Source organism: Cornus florida, unplaced genomic scaffold (assembly GCF_030987335.1).
Source record: "Cornus florida cultivar Cherokee Brave unplaced genomic scaffold, ASM3098733v1 CherokeeBrave_3.0.0_Hap2_Chr01, whole genome shotgun sequence".
In the NCBI taxonomy this organism is placed as follows: domain Eukaryota; kingdom Viridiplantae; phylum Streptophyta; class Magnoliopsida; order Cornales; family Cornaceae; genus Cornus; species Cornus florida.
This window is the reverse complement of record NW_026775571.1, coordinates 68,652,197-68,674,704: the sequence shown is the minus strand read 5'-3', so window position 1 is coordinate 68,674,704 and position 22,508 is coordinate 68,652,197. Positions and strand designations below refer to the sequence as shown.

The 22,508-nt window shown below is 37.9% G+C and overlaps 1 protein-coding gene across 1 annotated transcript; it reads left to right on the top strand.

Moving 5' to 3' along the window:
* Positions 1-1,693: 1,693 nt before the first annotated feature.
* Positions 1,694-7,518, top strand: LOC132299437 (subtilisin-like protease SBT5.4). Its single transcript, XM_059796047.1, has 11 exons — positions 1,694-1,915; positions 2,054-2,163; positions 2,531-2,628; positions 2,744-2,911; positions 3,034-3,142; positions 4,972-5,512; positions 5,603-5,700; positions 5,831-6,082; positions 6,167-6,278; positions 6,362-6,575; positions 6,684-7,518. The coding sequence occupies exons 1-11, from the start codon at positions 1,817-1,819 to the stop codon at positions 7,343-7,345; spliced, it is 2,463 nt and encodes an 820-aa protein (XP_059652030.1). The 5' UTR covers positions 1,694-1,816; the 3' UTR covers positions 7,346-7,518.
* The last annotated feature ends 14,990 nt before the right edge of the window (positions 7,519-22,508 follow it).

The window sequence follows — 22,508 nt, the reverse complement described above, 5'->3', positions numbered from 1 at the left end:
GTCTCAATTTACAACAAAAATAATCAAGTATCTTAGTTATGTTACAGGGCCATGATTTGCAAAAATAAATACTCTTTTACATAGTTTGAGACAATACAAAAAAAATGGGCTAAGATACAAAAGATAACAAAATACAACTCCTAATCTTCTTTAAACTTACGGGGGATTTTCATCCGCTACTTTTTTTTCGAGCCCTGAAAAATGTTAAATAAAGGGGTGAGCAAAATTGCTTAGTAGGTAGTGCCTAAGGCACATCTTTTGAGACCCCGTGAATCCACACAATGAATAGGAATAAGGAAATTAGGATCATACCATGCCGGGAGTAAAAGTATAACTACGATATCACATCATTAATCCAATACCACAAATAAATATGCCATGCACTGAGATGCCGTGCCATACAATGTCACTCCCCATTTTCCCAAAACCATTTCCATTAACATTTCCAAACCGTTAGTGAACCCGTCCCATGGCAACTCCATGGCGGCACGAGAGGAGGATTGGCCACTGTCCCTGACCCATGGCAACTCCATGGCGTTATTTGGGGCCCAAGTAACTCAACCACACTAGGGCGGTCTCCCTAGTCTCCTCTTGGCCTCACTAACGCCGCGGTCCCTAGGCAATTCCTAGGCGGCTGGATTTTTCATATAAATCATTTTCAAAATTCTTTACCAAAATCCATTTCATTTCTTTCAAATCACATTTTCCCATTCTTTCCCAATGAATGCATATATGTCTTATGCATTTCAATGATGTACCGATAAATAAACTTTTTCTTTCTTACAAGTCAAATATTTACAATATACATGCCTCATAGAAATATTATAGGAATTTACATCATGTTTCAAAATCATAAAATTCAGCATATAGGCATGAAATTTAACATCAATTTAATATGGTTCTTTATCACATAACAACTAACATGTATATATACATATCTCATATACAACACATAATAAATATGAAAAATAATACAAATTAAACACAAATTATGAAAAATAATTCACCAAAATTTAAGAGATTGTGGATTAAACACCCCTACCTCAATTTAAGCCAAAACTCTCAATTTCCACATCAAACCCTCAAAATGGGTCTCAATTTTCGAACTCCCTAAAATGAAAAATAAAAGAAAAAAAACAGAAAAGGGCGTGAGAGAGAACCAGTGGGAGAAGAGAGGATAGAGACCAAATGTGGTCTTAAGGCCTTAAGGTGATGGTGGTGGGTCCCATCAATTCTTTTATAATTTTCCTTTTTCTTTTGGTACATTTTACACCACTCACCCACATAATTACATATATATAAATAAATAAAACATAAACATTACAATAGGCCGCCAAGAAGCCCATCAAAAGAACATAAATTAAAATCGAGTCAAAGCCCACAAATAGGCCCACCGTATGAAAAGCATCCAACTAAACTACCTGGAAGATCACTGGAAAAATTAGGGTGGTAAATGAATGAGATTTTTCTCCGATGGGTCAAAGAAATTATGGTTGGGAGTTTCGAGTTGGTTGCTAGTGTCTATAAATTCACATGTCCATATATATACATATCTATCCATCCTAATGTCCACTAGTTTCTTTCTAATATAATTAGTAAATGAATACTTTTCAGTCACTTTCATTTTGAGATTCAATTCTCTTGTATATATACACACACACACATCAATATGGGTATAAAGAAATAACTCCTACTCCTCCTCCTCCTCGTCCTCGTCCGTGGGACAAAAGATGGCTCTGCAAACACGCAGTTGATATATAGTTTTAAGCACAATACTTAAGAAAATATATATCACTGTCGATTGCAGCATTTGGCCATGATAGAAAGCAAAATGTTGATTTCAAAACATACAATTTTCCTTGCATTTTTCTTTCTTTTCTCTCTGTCCCAAACACCAGCTTTGGCCGCCAAAAAGGTACAAAATTTTCCCTCCATATCTGATTGACATTTCCCTTTCAGAAAGTTGCGATTTACTCCTATGGATATCTCCCTCCAGTCATAGATGTGTTTTGATTTTTATTTAACTATTTGTTTTCTGTGGTGTCTTTAATAGCCATATATTGTGTACATGGGAGGTCATTCACATGGAAGTAAAATGACAAACGCAGCTCTCAAGGAGGTCTCAGGATCTCATTACGAGTTCCTTGGATCATTCCTGGGAAGGTATGAAATTTGACAAGTAATTTTATTCATAATTTTTTTACTTTTCCATTATTATCATCATTCTCTTACTACTATTTAAATCTATATATGGAGTTGGCTAGATAATTATCTTTTCATAGAAAAGAACGAAAAAAGAAAATAACTCATGGTGTCTCAGATTTGAGAATTCCCAAATTTCTCCACTTTTATATATGTTGTGTCAAATGAACTAAGAAACAGATTTGAGTGAGATGACAATTACTTATGTAATTAATGTTAGGTATTAAATCTATATTCATTCTTTCTGTTTCAAAAATCCTGGATGGCAAACATTAGTGTTGTAGCACATTGTTGAACTCTCTTTTGCTCATAGTATTGTTTCATGCAGTACAAAGGAGGCCAAAGACGCCATATTTTACTCGTACAAAAGATACATCAACGGCTTCGCTGCAATTCTTGATGAGGATCAAGCAGCAAAGATTTCAAGTACAACTTCTTGTGTACATAAATACTTCTCCTTAATCCTTTGTCTCCTTTATGTTCAATCATTATTTTTTGGTGTACTAAAATGAAAAATGTTTCACAAATTACATCGACCCAGAGGATCCAAATGTTGTGTCCGTTTTCTTAAATGGTTGGAAAAAATTGCACACAACCCATTCGTGGAATTTTCTTTCGCTAGAAGATAACAATGGTGGTGTTGACTCGAATTCCTTGTGGAAGAAGGCTAGGTATGGAGAAGATATCATCATAGGAAATATTGATAATGGTAAGAGACAATTTTGACAATCTTCATCTACAGCTTGCTTTCAAATTAGCTCTCTCTTATCCTAGTAATTCCAGAATTTCAAATTTGAAATTCATAATTTCTGATGCCTTTGCTTTTGCTAGGTGTTTGGCCTGAATCAGAGAGCTTTAGCGATATAGGATATGGACCTGTTCCATCAAGGTGGAATGGAATATGTCAGAATAATACCAAGAATGGATTCCCTTGCAATAAGTATGTTCTCTGTTTCATTTAAATCACTATGTGGCCAGATTAATAAATATATCTTGAGTAATACGAAGTTCGACGCACACAAATAACTCAAAGCAAACACCCATTATGCCCAAAACAGTGCTTGAACTGTCAACTTTACCAGTTTATGCCAAGAATGATCAGTTGCCATTAATGGCAGTTTTGTTTAGTTACCAATAATGGCAGTTTTGCTTCAAAAATATAAGTTTGTGAATAAATATTTATTTATTTATTATTATTATTTTTCATTTCGTATGGAGTAATATTTAGCAATTAGGTTTCATATTATATTTTTTAGTAATTTTTAGAGAGAGTTTATTTTTGGGTAGTTTTCCTATGTTTTTAGTTTGGATATATTATTAGGTTTACTTATGCTATTAGTTTTCTTGTAATGTTAGGTTTTCTTTATTATAAACCATAGCAGAATTTGGAATTAATTCTATTATATAGCCTATAATATTTCTCTATAATTTTATCTTAATTTTGTGGATTCAAAGTGGTTCTTGTTTATTCGTTCATAACTTCCACTTTGATAGTTTGTATCAGAGCCTTATTTGACCCTGATTTAGCGACAATTGGTCAATTTGATTGCACACTTTGGCTAAGATAATTGGAGTGTGCCGCCCCTTGGGCAGCTATGCATATTAAGGTCCGATGATTTGATCAAGTTGGAATTGGTGGCAACCAAGTTCATAGTTCAATTCGGGATCATGCTGATGTGTCTCGCAACTAATGGAACATGGCCTTTGTTTCTAACCATTGGTGTAGGACTCTATCCTATGCGGATTCTTTCAATGATGATAATTAAAGATTTAAAGAGTTGAAATGGATTGATGTGAAACCGCATTTATTTGGACTATCGTGAGTTTTAGAGAAAACTTGATTTACTTGCTACTGTGTTGAGGATGTCTTGCTCGAGTATTTTGACATACACGAACACAAGTAAGTCTTGCTTGTAGCATTCATCCATAAGAGAGACACTTCAGCTTGGAGAAGATAAAGACTAACTAGAGGCCGGAGGCAAGGAAAGCCTGTCGTGGCCCAGGATGAAAAGTAGATTGATGGTATTCCACCACCAGATAATATGCAGATGTTGTACCATCAATGTATCAAGATTGCAGGAAAGAGGGTTTGTTTGTCAACAATTACACAAAAGAGTCTAATAATAATGTTGTTCACGCAATGAGTGATTTTATTGAGATTGATCATGAGCAAAATTCTGTTATTTCACCTCTTGTATTAAAGATGATGAAGTTGCCTATACTTTAGCCGCAACAGATACACCTACTTAAAAAGGTTTCCAACAACACAATTTTTTTATTAGACTCTTTAGTACTCCCTCCGTCCCAAAAATAAGTAGGGATGATTGGTTAAGTTTCATTTCATATTTAGTAGTAATTTTTAGCAATTAGGTTTCATATTATATATATTTTTACTAATCCGTAATTTTTAGATAGTTTCATTATAATTCAGTTTTCTTATATTGTTAGGTTTTCTTATTCTATTAAGTTTCTTAGATTGTTGATTTTCTTTATTATAATAAGAGCATAATTTAGAAATAATTCAACTATCAATAATATATCAAATTTGTCCGAACGTATATAACTTTTCCTCCTTCAAAATCCAAGATCTATTCTCCACTATCCTAACATAAGGACTAAATTTTTTAACGGTTGAGAAAGGACTTTTAATATGAAGAAACACATACTTCTTCTGGTAGGAACAGTATATGGCAGGTTATTTATTTTGATAAAAAAAAATTACTTTTGAACAACTTATTTCTATCGTCTAATAACAATTAAAATTTTCAGGAAACTTATTGGAGTTAGGTACTTCTACAAAGGACGTGCTGCCAAATGTGGCCTCAAAGACCATTCAAATTTCTCTGCCCGAGACACTCATGGTCATGGAAGTCACACACTATCAACGGCAGGTGGGAACTTTGTGCCAAGAGCAAGTGTGTTTGGAATTGGCAATGGAACTGCAAAAGGTGGTGCACCTAGAGCTAGAGTGGCTGCTTATAAGGTATGCTGGCCAACAAAATATACTAGGGGTGGAGGATGCTTCGATGCTGACATCCTCAAAGCCTTCGATCAAGCCATACATGATGGCGTCGATGTGCTTTCAGTATCTCTTGGTGGTGATCCCACTGACTACTTCGAAGATTCCATTGCAATCGGGTCGTTCCATGCTGCTAAGCATGGCATTGTCGTGGTGACCTCAGCCGGGAATGACGGACTGTGGCCTCATAGCGTCACCAATGCTTCTCCATGGCTTCTAACCGTTGCAGCGAGCACCATGGACCGTGAACTTGGTTCTTACGTTCACCTTAGTAATGGAATGCGCCTCAAGGTTCAATTCAAATTCTTTCATTGACTTTTGCCTGATTGTATTTCTTATATATGTTTGAGATTCTAATAATTATTTAGTATATGATACTAGGGAAGAGATATTAGCTCCAAACAATTTCCAGAAGATAGATTCTACCCACTTATTACCGGTGAACAAGCTAAAGTTGCCAATGTATCTGCTGAAGAAGCGTAAGAACAATTAATCTTATTCAAATCGATATTCTCCACTCTTGAGTGCTACTAATGAAGTGATGTTATGATTTTTTAAAGTGTTGCTGCGTGCAATGTGCTATGCCTAATTTGCTTGTGTTTTATGTAGTATATCCTGCTGGAATGGAACTCTCGACCCCCAGAAGGTAAAGGGTAAGATCTTGGTTTGTCTTTCTCCAGCGGGTGCTGATAAAATTGAAAAAGGACATTTGGGTGCTTTGGCTGGTGCCGTGGGGATGATTTTTTGGGACAATATGACTGCTGGTAGTGGTGAATTTTACGGCGGCGTTAATGTTTTGCCAGCATCACATATCAATCACACAGATAGTCTCACTGTTTTTGCCTACATCAACTCTACCAAGTATCTTTCTCTTCCGTCATCTTTCATATTGTGTATACATCTATTATATCTTTTTTCTTATACTCATTACCAAAATTTCATCAGTAATCCACAGGCTATGATTAAGCCAATGGAAGAACTGCACACAAAGCCTGCTCCGTTCATGGCTTATTTCTCCTCTAGGGGTCCGAACGCTGTTACACCAGAAATCCTCAAGGTTTGGCCAAGGAACATATTACCATTTTACTAGTCTGTCTTTTTTGTTTTACCATTTTTGATCCGATTTATATATATACTCAGCCTGATATTACTGCACCGGGAGTACATGTCATAGCTGCCTACACGCAAGGAGGCGGCCCTACAGAAAATAATTTCGATCAGCGCAGGACACCCTTTACTCTTATGAGTGGAACATCCATGTCTTGTCCTCACGTAGCCGGAATTGTGGGTCTTCTCAAGGCAATTCACCCAGATTGGAGTCCTGCAGCCATTAGATCTGCAATCATGACAACTGGTAATACTTCAGTGTTACTAATAAAATTGTTCTACTAATATCAGTTAGTGTATACTTGGAGCGCATTTGTCTTAAAACTTGTTCTGTTTGTGATAATTCTGTGTTCAGCAAGAACAAGAGATAACACCGGCCATCCAATGCTAATTCGATCAAAGAATGGATCATTTTCTAAGGCAACACCGTTCAGTTACGGTGCTGGGCATATACGGCCAAATCTTGCAGCTGATCCTGGCTTGGTCTATGACTTAACAGTGAAGGATTACAAAGACTTCCTCTGTGCACTTGGCTATAATAAAACTGTTATGGAGCTCTTTTCTAAGAGTCACGTATGTCCCAATTCGACCAATCCTCTCAGTATCTTGAACTTTAATTACCCTTCAATAACTGTCCCTAAGCTCTCCAGCTCAATCACAGTGAGCCGAACAGTGAAGAATGTTGGTTCAACCAGCAGTTACACAGCTCGTGTTCGTCCACCACCGGGATTTTCAGTTACTGTTCAACCCAAACTTCTGAAATTTAAGAAGACTGGTGAAAAGAAAACCTTTTACGTGACTCTGAAAAATAAAAGAATTGGTGTTTCAAAAGGCTATGCATTTGGAGAATTATTATGGTCAGATGGTGTACATAATGTCAGGAGTCCAATCTCAGTTGCTACCGATGCCAGACCTCTACTAGAGAAAAGCCCAAAAGAGGAGGAAAACATGTGTCCAAATAACGGTGACGCTCCCACCACACCACCTCCAAAGAAAAACACATTCAATAGCATTTGAAGGAACGATCACTATTTATACTCTTGTTGTGAGGTTTCAACTTAGTTGTCATGTTTTGTACAGGGATAATATTTATTGGATTGGGACATAGGATAGAAATATATTTGTGGATGGGTTTCAAAAACTGTTATAATATGTATATTTAACTTGATTAAAATTACTTGTTTGTCTAACTTTCACATCAAGAGATGTAAATTTGGCCATGTGGAAGTAATTGCCTACCAGCATCACATAATTGAGTCTCAATCTGAGTGAGAAGAAATTCAATTCTCAAACCAGTTTGAGAGAAGAAAATTTTGGAAAACAACTAGCAATTGATCTGTTTCCATATTATCAACTCCAATAACATAACAGTGTTTTTATGGGAAAATCAAGCCAGAGAAACCCATGCTTTTGGCTCCTATTTTGTGGAACAGAATGACAAAAAAAAAAAAAAAAGAAAAAAAAGAATTATTACGAAAATAATAAATAAATTAAAGAAGTGTTGTAGCCACCTATAGACTTAAATTGCTGGGATGTCAAAGCAGAATTCCCGGAAGGTGACGTATATACAAAAATAGAGTTAATGTGCGAAAAGGGCATCTTAGAAAGGCTAAATCAAATGCAATATCCCTGTTCTCCCCTTCTCGTTCTGTACTCACGAGGAGATCCTACCTGCATCTCGTTCTGTACTGAAGAACTTGAGCTCAAGAAAAATACTACAAATTTCAATCACCTAGTACTGTCACTGGGGTCGTTTCATTTGGAAATTATACCATCCAATAATTTCTCGTTCTATGGGGGGTATACCCTCATTTCCCATTGTACTAAGTTTTCCTATTTAATGAAATGACACCAATCAGCTTATGAAAAAAATAATAATAATACCAGGGTTCTGTATAAGTTTGAAATTTTGTCATCTCGAGATTCAATGAACTCATATTTTCTTTGAGGTTTTGATTAGGCTCAAAATTTGTGATTTCGAGGTTTGATGATCTAGAATAGTGCCAGTGTTTGTTTTTGAGCTCGAGTATCTTCTAAAAAATTGATGACTTGCTATTGTGTCAGGTTTTTTTGATTAGTCTAGAAAATTGTGTTTCCGAGTCTTAATGACCTAGTATAGTCCTAGGGTTGGGTTTTTAGCCCTAGAATTGTATTTTTTCAATATTTGATGACCTAATATTGTGTCAGGGTTTTGGTTATGCTCGAGAAAGCTGGTATTTTGAGGCTTGAAGACTTGGCTTGATATTTGATGACTTGTATTGTTAGAGTTTCCTTTTTACATTTCATCGTGCCAAGTAGTTGCTTCGTGGGTTGTCGCGATGTTTAACGTGCTGTATGGGTAAATACTAATTGGCACCTACATTTGGTCTCGTTGCGCGTGTGGCATTTCATCTAGAGGGGTGTAACCGAATATCTTGCTTGTTTTTGGGTTTTTGGATTTTGGGGGGCAGAGCAACGTGACGAGTCATTAGTGCCGCCCTTTTTTGGTAGATTGAAATGCATGGTTTCAATGCTAATGATATTGTGTCGTTTCGCATACTAACGCCGTTTTTTGGTATGGTACGTCATTTTGTGTTCCGACACCGGCTTTTTTTTTTTTATAGTTAAATTAGTAAGCTTGTATAAATAGAAGAAAAATGGGTACATTGTGCATAAGTGAACATAGAATGCCATAGGGACAATATCCAAAAGCACCAACAAAATAACACTAGGTCATAAAGACCATTACAAACAACAACTAACACAAACGCAATGTTTCTGTTTTTCACCATTTTCTATTTTTTGAAATTTTTCAATTTTTTGAAGGTATTTTCATCTTTTCTCGTTTGGCGTACCAGACATCGTGGGGTATGCCGGGTGTGTCGTAGAGTTGGTCGAGGCATTCCATTGAGTTCAGGACTCTTGGAAATGCATCGGTTGTCATTTCTGTATTTTTTCGTTTTTCTGGTCGGATGGTCCCGGGTAGGACTCGCTACCGGAATTGTTGAGTATAGGACTTTGGTTGGGCCCATTGGCATCTCATTTATTTTTATTTATTGTGTTTTACGTGGGTGTGGTATAGTGTGTGTGTGTATATATATATGTATGTGGTGGTAAATGAATAAAAAGGAAAAGAAAATTCAAAAAGATATTTTTGGTGGGACCCACCACTAATATTATTAGTGCCGTAAGGCCATTTTGGCCTCAAAATTCTCTCTCTCCCTCTTTTGGTTCATTTTTCTTTTTCTTTGCAAACAAATTTCAATCTTTTATTTCTTTTTCATTGCTTGAAATTTTTGGGTGGCGTTTGCGACAAATTGAAGAGCACGACGAGATCTACGCGTGGGTGTAAACAATTCCTTGTTTAGCCAACTCTAGGGATTATGAAATTTTGGACCCATTTGGGGATTTTTGCATTTTTGTGAGGTAGGGGTGTTTAATTCACAATTTCTTAGATTTTGTGAGTTATTTTTGTATAATTGTTGCCTAGTATGCTTTAATTGTGTTGATTTCCCTTAAAGTGGCTAAATTGTTATATGTGAAGTATATGATTATGTGTATTGGTTATATTGTATTAGAAAACATGATAAAATGTTTATATTTTATGCTAATTGCGTTATATGAGTTGAAATTTGTGACTTAGAAGCATGATGTGGAATTTGAGATATTTCCTCTAAAGTGTGCATATTGTGAATGTTTGAAATTGCAAGAAAGAAACTCTTCATTGGCATGACATTGTAAAGTATGAAGCATTTATGCACTTCATTGGAAAAGAAATGGGTATTATGGTTTGAAAAAAATGGGAAATTGGTTTTGAAAAAAAAATAATAAAAAGGGAAATTCATTTTTGGAAGGAAATGAAAAGTTATTTTGAAAATAGGGAGCGGCATTGCATAACATTGCATTCCATTGGTATGACTTGGCTTTGCTTGTGGTATGGTTGTTGTTGTTGTTGTTGTTGATGTTGTTGTTGTTGTTGCAAATTGTATTATTCTCTTGATTAATGTGTGCTACACTTGTCAACTCATTTGATGGATTATGCTTAGACTTGTTGGGTTGTTCTACACCTTAGAGTAATTGTAGTTAGGTAGACAATTAATGCTTGAATTTGATAGTCTATGCTTATTATAGCATTTTGTATTAACCACATTCTGATTACAATATTGTTTTTCCCCCTTAGTTGAAAGCATGTTGTTTAGTGAATAATCTTAGAGGTGATTCCTATGCCCTAAGACCTCTCATCCATTTCTTGAACCCTACTTTACTTGCTTTAATTTGAATTGCATGTTATTAAGTTCTTTTTAGTTTAATCACCAGTCAAACTCTTTCTCAATCTCATGTCCATTAATTTCAAATTAAATTCCATCCCATAATCCCTAAGGATGATCCCTTCTCACTATATTTCATAGTATACATGTTTAATGGCTTTTATGAATTATAAAAGTTAATGCCCACTTTGCACATTTCTTTAATGCTCTAAAAATTAAAATATTTTTGTGCACACACCAAACCAAGCATCACTCAAGCACAAATGTAATGACCCGAACTCGGGTGTCCGAATCGCTAACCGGGTTTTTAATCGAACCTGAGGACACTCTAGGGCAAAATGGTCATTTTACAATATGAGAGGATAATTTGTCCTTAAACTAATCAAATTAAGTTTAAAACAAACATTCTAATCATTCCATGACATTTCAAAGAGGCTTTATGGTCATTGGTCATGATTTCCCAAAAGTGCCCTTACCTAGTTTAAGGGAAATTCCGATACTGTCCCACTAAAACAACCATAGCTCTCAACCTGAATAGAATTTGAAGATGAGGTTAGTCTCATTGGAAAGCTAACTCAAAACACTTGAAATTGGACTTAAGAATGACCTTATTTAGATTTAGAACGAAGAAGTTATGACAACACGAATTTAGGTGACCCAAGCTGACAAACTGTGAAAACCAAAAAGTGCATTGGAGGACTTGAACTGGTTGTAGATTTCTTGAACCAGTTCCACATGGGTAGAATGCCCAAATGTGAACCTATTACACCCTTGAACCAGTTCCATGAAAGTCAAACATGTTCCAGAAGACAATAACCTTGAAAAATGTCCAAAAAAGTCCTAAAACTAAGTACATGTGTACATGGGCCCTTAGTCCCTTGGTGACCTTATTCCAAGCTCAAACCTATCCCAAATCATGCATTTGACCGTGAAAACAACACAACTAAGTATCTTTATAGTCAAATAAAATTGTAAATGAGTCCATTACATCATTTGAAGTTAAACAAGTTTGTAATACATCAAAATATGGCCTTAAGGCCTTGCATGGATATCAAAATCATAATGAAACCACAAGATACATGAGGATGGTCTCATAACCATTTCCAACGATGAACTAGATACACAATGTCACTAAATATAAGTTACAACAAACGGTATTATACACATTGATCTCAAACAAATAATCAAGTCCCTTGCAACCCAACTAAGCTAGTGGTGGGTTGTCGCCCACTGTTTCTTTTCTGTGTCCTGAAAATATTAAAGATAAGGGGTAAGCATAAAGCTTAGTAGGAGGTGCCTAAAGTGCACTCCTTAATGATCCTGCGAACCCACACAAAGCATAGGAAATAAAGAAGGGGATCATGCTCACTAGGGGAAATATCAAATTATCAGAACAATTCCAACAAAATCCTCAAATGCAATGCCATGCAATGCAATGCCAATGAAATGGAATGTTGCTCCCCATTTCCAAAATCATTTCCAATAACAACCATTTCCAAACCATTAATACAACCTGGCCCATGATAACTCCATGGCGTCACGAGAGAAGGATTGACTAACTATCCCTGACCCATAGCAACTCCATGGCATCATCTAGGGCTTAGGTAGCTCACCATGCTAGGGCAGTCTCCCTAGTTTCCTTTAGGTCTCATTAACACCACGGACCCTAGGCAACTCCTAGGTGACCGGTTTTCATAAATAACTTTCCAAATTATTTCCTTTCAAAACCATTTTTCCCAAAACTTTTTCTTTTCAAAACCTTTGACCCTTTTTCCTTCCCAATGCCATGCATGAATTGTAATGACCCGAAAAGATACCAAAATAATAATAAAATCTATAAAAATTTCGGCATAACCTCCGCAGAAAATGTGTAATACCCCTAATTTTAAAAAGGATATTCCTGGTATTTAATGGTATTTAATTTATTATTTAAGTGCATTTTATTTGATTATGTGTTATTATTATTTTTATTAGGTGCTTAATTGTTTTCTTTTGTGGTGATTTAATTTATTTAAATGATATTTATTTTTAGTTATTTGATTGGAATTACTTGTTAGCGTTTTAATTATTTAATTGGCATTAATGGTTTAAGTGTAATTGGTTTAATTATTTGATTAGAATTACTTGTTAGTGTTTTAATTATTTAATTGGCATTAATGGTTTAAGTGTAATTGGTTTAATTATTCTATGTGTGTCTTATTTTATGTGTGTCTTATTTGGTTTAATTGGGTTTACTAATTATTATTTTGTTCAATTAGATTATTTGTTAAGTATTTAATGGTGAATAGGGTAATTAGGTAAATACATCTAACTAGGGTTTTAATTACAGTATAAATTAGGGTTTTATATTATAACCGTCGTAGGTTTCTACGTTAATTGGATGGGCCGGTTAGGATTGTGAGTTGGACTTAAATGAACCTAGGGTTTAGGAAAACTCTATAAGTATAAAGTAGACATCTGTGTAGGGTTTTTTTAAACAAAGCACACGTTTTGTGGAAGTGGAGAAGGAAAAATGCAGTTTTTCACATTCTGCCAAGGTTTGATCAAAGCTCTGATCCCGCTTCGTCCGTGATCCGATCGAGCTGAATTTTGGAGGAGAGGTTTACGACTCAGTGACGCACAATCTGAACGGTGAAGATTAGAGTTTGACCTCAGGAACAGTGATTCGTACTCGTGAACAGTAATTGGGTCGCACAGGTTTTTTCCCATTCTGCCCAGATTTCATCAAACATTCGATTCCGCTTCGTCCGTGGTCCGATGGAGCTGAATTTTGGCGGAGAGGTTCACGACTCAGTGACGCACAATCTGAACGGTGGAGATCAGAGTTTGACCTCAGGAATAGTGATTCGTACTCGTGAACAGTAACTGGGTTGCATAGGTTTTTTTTTTTCCATTCTGCCCAGATTTCATCAAACATCCGATCGCGCTTCGTCCGTGGTCCGATCGAGCTGAAATTTGGTGGATAGGTTCATGACTCCGTGTTGCACAATCTGAACAGTGGAGATCAGATTTTGAGTTTGGGAATAGTATTTCGTACCCGTGAACAGTAACCGGGTTTTGGAACTCGCCGGGATTTTTTTAAGAAGACGACGTTGAAACTTTGAACAAAAGTTTCTATGGCAAGATTCTATCCTTACTCTTTCCCTTAGGCTTCATACTCTTTGCACTCTCAAATGATTCCAGGATTAATGAAGATTAAACCAAACTAAAATGATATCTGTTTTACTATGAAACTGGTAGTTACAGTAGTGTTGTATGCTTGTTTAACCTAGACTAAGCATGTTTGTGGATGCATTGTGGTTCTGTGGTTCACGTTTTTCCTTACCACTGCTAGTATAAATTATTGGAAGGATGGGTCTAGATGATAGCTATCTTAACTTCTGTAATAGCAACTGTTGGAACTTAAATACTAAGAGGATTTGAGTTTAACACTAGATCGGTTTTGTGGAACACTATAATTTGAGCATGTCTTCATACATACTGTGAATATTGTTTTGATGCTTACATTATCACAGTTAGTATCAACTGTGGAGGTTAGGATTTTGTGATACATACCCTACATATCTGTATGTCATTTGTAAGGTGTTAAATGGAAGTTTTAATTAATTCTGTCTTTATATCAGACTAAAGGGAACAACTTAAATTGGGCATGTATATGTTGTTGTTGTGACCCTGTTTATCAATGCTTATTTTATCACTGCTAACATTGAATGTTGGATGTTGGAATTTAGTTGATATATACTTGATTTATTGGTATTATTGACTACTGGAGGATTGGAAAGTAGGCACCGGTATGGGACGGTGGCATACTAAGGATGGGTTTGGTTTTTAAAACAATACCATTACCCACCTACTTGGAATAAGGATGGGATTAACTAAAAGTTAAGTCCCGTGGATTTGTATTGTCATGGCAACTACTTGTTGAGCGGCAATACCAGGGATTTTGGATGGATTATATATATGTACTGTTATGGTGCCTCGGTATGAGCTTGAGCCTCAGGACCGATGGCTAGGGAGCATATATGCATCGGGATGTGTAGCTGGCTACGATGGTTGGAGGTGTACCCTGTTTAGGTATAGGTACATATGCCCACTTCGTGTGCGTTTTAGCATGTTACCTCTATTCTGGTTGAGACCGGCTTGTAGTCCAGTGAGAGTCCTTTAGTGTGACTATATATATATATTTACGGACTATTAGCTATTGTTGAATTGTTTAGGATGTACATGCGTATCGGGCCTCTGTTTAGATTGTAGTAGTATAGAACTTGCGATTGGGCCTGACCCATTTTTATTTTTCCGGTACACGACAGTTCCAGGCTTAGATGTGTTCGTGCTAAGCAGAGGTCTCTATTCACTCTTCCGACGATGTAGGGCTCTCTCTATAGTTTTATTTCTGGACGTTTATTACAGTTGTTCTATCTTCCATTTGGATGTTTAATAGGGGTCCACTAGAGATGGATTCCCAAGTTGTAAACTGATGGAGTTTTGGAGTTTGGGTTTGATGGATTTTAATAATTATAATATTTTGCGGATTCTATTTTTAGTTCCTTCCTGCTTTAATTTCATTTCTTAATTTATTTTGTATTCCGTGTTCATTATAAAATATTAATTGTTTGATATTCCCTCGGGTTTGGGCCTGGGCCTGATCAACCCGTGTCTCGGATCCGAGGAGTATCTCAAAATGTCCCTCTACAACCTGTTAAATTACATAAATAGATGCAATAGCCTCACTGGGCCTTAAAAATAACCTGTCCTGTCCCAACGCACACAATACAAATATCATATCACATTCCCAAAATGTTTACATACATATGAAATGTCCCCTTCCCCCATCTCATAAAAAAAAAAAAAAAAAAAAAAATACACCTTAGTTACATCAAGTTACAGTCCATAAAATGTAGCTAGAATTTAAAAGTCTATAACTTACAACATTGTACCCATTAAACTAGAGTTTTACAAAATAGTTAAGATTACATTACAAAATATTAAAGTTCTAATACAAAAGATAGCAAAATAAAATGGGTCTTCAAGCTCGTCTAAACTTGTGGCGGATCGTCGTCCACCACCTCTTTCCCATATCCTAAAAAATATTTAAAAAAATAATGGGGTGAGCATAAGCTCAGTAGGAAGTGTCTAAGACACACTTCTTATGACCCCATGAATCCACACAAAGAATGGATAAAAAGGGACGGGGTCATATCATGGGGAAAACATAATCTCAATTACAATGACAAGTATAGTATAAATAACATCCAATCACAAATTTCCCACATGTACCATGAAGTGCAATGTCATGCCTATGCCACTCTCCGTTTCTGAAACAATTCCGCTTCAACAACCAAACCGTTAATGTAATCCGACCCAAGGCACCTTCAAGGCGTCATGAAAGGAAGGTTGGTTAACTATCCACGACCACAAGGCACTTCTAAGGCGTCGCATCCGGCCTAGTTAACTCAACTACATTCCTTTCTAGACTACACTAACATCACGGACCACTAGGCACCTCCTAGGCGTCCGGTTTTCGCAACACTTTTAGAAAATATTTTCCCAAAAATAATTTCGTTTGTTCTAAAAATATTTTTTTCCCCTTCTCTTTCCCAATGAATGCATGAATGCTTGTGCTTTAATTTATCAACCCAACCATATAACTTTCACACATACTATACAAGACAAATTTATAAAATACATGATGGAGCTCTCATTTAATATTAACTTTGCATAACTAGCATGTAAAATATAAACTCAATTTCATACAAACATGTAAGCATGCGAAATCACCTCAAAACAATTAACAAATAGTCACGTACATTCTATGCTTATTATTCTAAACAAATCTTTGCAAGAATTAGCACTAATTGAACATGTTAAGCATCTCTTTAAGCTAGAAACTCACAAAAATACAAGAATTCATGCATTAGAACACCCCTACCTCACTTAGATGCAAAACTCCCAATTTTGAGCCCAAGAACCCTAGAATTTTGAACTCCCTAGAGTGCACCAAATGATGATTGGCTCCTATCAAATTAAAGGCCTCAACGAGCTCTCCGACTTTGCTTCACAAGGTTCTACCAAATTTCAAAGGGATAGAGCTAGATCAAGCTTGCAATTGCAAAAAGAGAGAAAAAAAAAAAAAAACAAAGAAAACTGCCGAGAGCAGTGATGCAGCAGAGAGATAGAAAACCCATGAGTCTGAGAAATGGCCTTATGGCCTTTGTTATGTTTCAATTTATTGGTGGGGCCTACCAACTTTTGAAAAAAAATCTTTTAACTTTAATATATAAATATATATATAAACATTACATTCTCCCCAACTTTAAAAGATTTCATCCCCGAAATCAGGCCATACCTGAGGGAGAAAAGAACTCTGTATACTCGGAGCGAACCTCCTGTTCGAGCTCCCAAGTAGCTTCCTCAACTCCATGATGCCTCCAAAGAACATTTACCAACTGTATCGTCTTTTTCGTCAACACCTTCTGTTGTGTGTCAAGGATCTGAATTGGTCCCTCTTCGTAGGAAACATCCTCATCAATGTCCAAATCAACCCAACTTAAAATGTGAGACGGATTCGGCTCGTACTTCCGTAGCATCGATACATGGAAAACATTATAAACCCTGTCCATCTGCGGTGGCAATGCAAGCCTGTAGGCAACCTCTCCTACACGGTCCAAGATTTCAAAAGGTCCAATGAATCGTGGCGATAACTTGCCACTCTTCCCGAACCTCATCAACCCTTTCCGTGGAGAAACCCGAAGAAAAATATGGTCTCCCACCTCAAAGGATAGCGGTCGTCTCTGCCTATCTGCATAACTCTTCTGTCGGCTTTGAGCTGTAAGCAATCTCTGCCTGATCAGCTTAATCATCTCGGTAGTCTGAAGTACAATATTGGGTCCTAAGGCGGCTGTCTCGCCCACCTCAGTCCAACAGACAGGAGACCTACAAGGTCTACCATACAACGCCTCAAATGGAGCCATCTGAATACTCGTCTGATAACTGTTGTTGTAGGTAAACTCAATAAGTGGAAGGTGATCCTCCCAACTACCACCCAAGTTAAGTACACAGGCCTGAAGCATATCCTCTAAGATCTGGATGGTACGCTCCGACTGGCCATCCGTCTGTGGGTGGAATGCCGTACTAAGGTGCAACGCTGAACCAAATGCTTCTTGAAGTCCTTTCCAGAACTTCGAGGTGAACTTGGCATCCATATCCGACACAATAGCCATTGGAACTCCGTACAATCTCACAATCTTTTTCACATAAAGTACACCAAGTGCCTTTGCGTCATCTGTTGCCTTAATAGGCAAGAAGTGAGCCGTCTTAGTCAATCTATCAATAATGACCCATGCGGCTTCATTTCCCCTCCGTGACCTAGGAAGACCTGTCACAAAATCCATTGCAATCTCCTCCCATTTCCACTGCACTACCGGCAATGGCTGCAATAAACCAGCTGGTCTTTGGTGCTTGGCCTCCACCTGCTGACAGGTAAGGCACTTAGCCACAAACTGTGCAACGTCCTTCTTCATTCCATTTCACCAATACTGACGTATCAGATTGTAATACATTTTGGTACCACCTGGATGAACTGCAAAGCGAGAAGTGTGAAACTCTCGTAAGACGTCCTCATGAAAAATTGTGGGAACAACCAATAAACTCTTGAACCGTAGACCTCCATCTGCATGTAAGGTCCAATCCTTCACGGTCTCGCCACTGGAGATCAAGGTGTGAATGGTATCTAAATCCGAATCCTGTCTCTATGACTCAATCACTCGTCTAACAAGAGTGGGTTGAGCCACGAGACTAAACAAGAATACTGACTCACTGCCATCATCATCATCATCAAAGCAATACAATCCCATTTCAGCTAAATCTTCCAGCATCTTCCATTTTCGAATGGCTAAACTAGCCAAAGTCCCACGAGATTTCCAGCTTAAAGCATTAGCTACCACATTTTCCTTGCCAGGATGATACTGCAAATCAAAGTTATAGTGTTCTAAGAATTCAACCCATCGCCTCTGTCTGTTGTTCAAGTCCTTTTGGGAGAAAAGGTACTTGAAACTCTTGTGGTCCGAGAATACCTCAAATCTCTCACTATACAAATAGTGTCTCTAACACTTCAAAGCAAATACAACTGCCGCTAACTCTAAGTCATGAGTAGGGTAGTTAAGCTCGTGAGTCTTCAACTGTCGAGACCCATAAGCCACCACTCTATCATCTTGCATCAGTACACAACCCAAACCATCACGTGAGGCGTCACAATAGACCACATAACCCAAGCCATGCTCAGGTATCACTAACACCGGAGCCGTAGTCAACCTTGTTTTCAACTCTTGAAAGGGTGACTCACATGCCTCATTCCATGCAAATTTGATCCCTTTTTGGGTCAATTTGGTCATAGGAGCTGCCAAACGGGAAAAATCCTTCACAAATCTCTGATAATAACCCGTTAGGCCAAGGAAACTCCGGATCTCAAAGACATTCTTGGGTTGCTCCTAATTCAAAATTGCCTCTATCTTTGAAGGATCAACTGAAACCCCACCTTCTAAGATAACATGTCCCAAAATTTTCACCTCTTGTAGCCAAAACTCATACTTTTTATATTTGGCGTACAAACGGTGTTCCCGTAGAATTTGTAACACTATACTCAAATGGCCCTCGTGCTCCCCCCGAGTCCGTGAATACACAAGAATGTCATCCACAAAAACTACCACAAACTGATCCAGGTAATCGTGGAAAACGCGGTTCATTAAGTCCATAAACGCCGCTGGTGCATTAGTCAATCCAAAGGGCATAACAAGAAACTCATAATGTCCCTATCGCGTACAGAACGCGGTCTTTGGAATATCCTCCTCTCTAACCCGTAACTGATAATAGCCTGACCTCAAGTCAATCTTCGAAAAACAACTGGCTCCCCTCAACTGATCAAATAAATCATCTATCCTTGGCAAAGTATACTTGTTCTTGATGGTGGCATGATTCAACTTCCGGTAATCAATGCACAACCTCAGAGAACCATCTTTCTTCTTAGCGAACAAGACCGGTGCACCCCACAGTGACACAGTCGGTCGGATGAAGCCTTTCATCCTCAATTCATCAAGCTACTTCTTTAATTCTTCTAATTCAATTGGTGCCATACGAAACGGTGCAATAAAAATTGGCGCTGTACCAGGCATCAAATCAATAGCAAACTTTACCTCTCTATGTGGAGGCAACTCAGTCAAGTCCTCCGAAAAAACATCCAGAAAATCACACACAACCACTGGATAATCAACCCCACAAAACTCAACATCATCATCGGTGAAAAGGCTAGCCAAGAAGAACGTCTGCCGGTCCCGACCCCTAACACCATAGAATGAATGAGTGAGAGGATCACACCGATCTCCCACAAAACAGAAACAATCCCCATCCGAGGTACACACTAAAACTCTGCCCCTAAAACAATCAAATGACAGCTCTGAAGGACGATAACCAGTCCATCCCAAGAATGACGTCAAATCCTGTCATCTCGAGAAGGATGAGATCAAACTTAAGAACACGTCCGGCAATAGTAATGGAATAACCCCAACAAACTCTAGTAAGAGTGACTGAACCCCCAATAGGCGTGTCAACACAAAGTGGTCTGTCTAACTGACTGACCTCCAATCCCAATGCCTATACAAATGATGAAGCAATGAATGAATAGGAAGCACCAGAATCAAACAATACATGAGCCCAAGAATGGGACACAAGAAACATACCCCTGACAACTAAAGGACTGGATAATGGCTCGGTTGGAGTGAGTGCAAACACTCGACCCTGGGTCCTCTGCCCTGAGAACCGCCTACCTAATAACCAGACTGTTGAGTGGGTGCACTCGAAGAAGCTCCCCTACCTGGTCGTGAATTCTGGGTTGACAGGGCCGGCTGAGATGGCTGAGGTGGTGGTGGCGGTCGAAACCCTGAATGAACTATTGTAGACTGCATCTGTCTCTGCTGTGAACCTCCACAGCTGTCTAAAACACTGCCCCGCTGCGAACAATCTTTCACCCTATGGCCCTGCTGGTCACACTCGAAACATCCACCAGATGCCACCTGAATCTGAGTACATTGGGACTTGTAATGCCCTGACTGCCCACACTTGAAACAAATCACATGAGCTACCTGAGCCTGAGTGCATTGGGACTTGTAATGTCCCGGCTGTCCGCATCTAAAACAAGTAACATTCGGTCTAGAAGACCCCATGGACACTAAAGTTGTGGGTGCGAATCTGACTGGCTGTTGTCCCCTGAACCCTGACTACTCATATTTCTGCTTCTTACTTGATTGTCCCTCGGAGAACACACTCATACCCCGGTTGTGCTTGTAGGATTCCTTGATAACCTTATTGTCCCTGCTTTCAGCCTCAACTACTAAGGCCTTTCGCACTACTTTTGCATACTCTGTTGGTTCTGAGGCAGCTATAATTGGCCCGATGGTGAGATTAAGACCATCAACAAACTTCTCTATCTTTCCTTCTTCATCATTAGCAATCCCCGGTGCAAACCTCAAAAGCGATGTAAACTTATTCTCATACTCTGTAACTGTCATGCTTCAACCCATCAAACTCCTTCTTTAGTTCCCTCTGCTTAGGCGCCGGAAAGTACTTCTCATAGTACAACTTCTTGAATATATCATAAGTCATTGTGTCCAGATTATGGGTGTGAGAAATGGTTTTCCACCAAATCTCAGCATCACCCACAAAATTGTAAGTCACCAATGTAATCGTCAACTTGTCCGTTGCCAAATTCATGGCATTAATATGCTTCTCCACCCTATCCATGAAACTATCCGCAGCAAGTGGATCTTGACTGCCCTCAAACAGAGTTGGCATTAACTTCACAAACTTAGCAATGTGGTAAAGAGTATCATCTAACTCATTTTTCTTTGGAAGTGGTGGTGGTGGTGCTGGTGGTGGCACAAACTGTGACGATGACGCACCTGTCGGTCGATATGCATCAAAAATAGCCGCCTGAACTGCTAACCTCAACTGCTCCCTATTTATCTGAAAGGGTGGATCAACGGCCCCCATCGCTTGTTCATCTCTTGGTGGGACCAAATCACGCAATAAGATATCTTCCTCAACTTGCTCCTGATCCCTTTCCACGGGATTGGAGCTAGAACTTTCCCCGGGATCCCTTCATGGAGGCATGACGCTATAAGAAAAAGGAAACGGATCAATAATGATGACACTAAAATACGCATGAGAACGGAATCCTCACATGAATGACTTGACAAAAATGGAAACACATAAACACCTTCCTTGCTCCCAAGATACCCAACTAATGAGAAATATGATCATGCTAATAATATGCAACAATACTAAGCACTTAGCATGTACTCATCTAAGCAATTAAACAATTAAGGGTGCCTTTCAATAATTCAATACCTTAACACATAAGCATATAAGCATGCAATCACGTAAGCAATTAAGCAAGTAAGCAAATAACTCAACTCCCCATGCAATCCTAGGTAGGCCTCTACCCGTAGTCCTAATGGTATTCGAACTATCGCTCTGATACCAAAATTTGTAATGACCCGAAAAGATACCAAAATAATAATAAAATCTATAAAAATTTCGGCATAACCTTCGCAGAAAATGTCCCTCTACAACCTGTTAAATTACATAAATAGATGCAATAGCCTCACTGGGCTTTAAAAATAACCTGTCCTGTCCCAACGCACACAATACAAATATCATATCACTTTCCCAAGATGTTTACATACATATGAAATGTCCCCTTCCTCCATCTCATCAAAAAAAAAAAAAAAAATACACCTTAGTTACATCAAGTTACAGTCCATAAAATGTAGCTAGAATTTAAAAGTCCATAACTTACAACATTGTACCCATTAAACTAGAGTTTCACAAAATAGTTAAGATTACATTACAAAATATTAAAGTTCTAATACAAAAGATAGCAA

Coding starts and splice junctions, on each gene's coding strand:
- LOC132299437 (XM_059796047.1), top strand. CDS start 1,817: ATGATAGAAAGCAAAATGTTGATTTCAAAACATACAATTTTCCTTGCA. Junction 2,912..3,033: donor CATAGGAAATATTGATAATG/GTAAGAGACAAT, acceptor TGCTTTTGCTAG/GTGTTTGGCCTGAATCAGAG. Junction 6,279..6,361: donor TTACACCAGAAATCCTCAAG/GTTTGGCCAAGG, acceptor ATATATACTCAG/CCTGATATTACTGCACCGGG.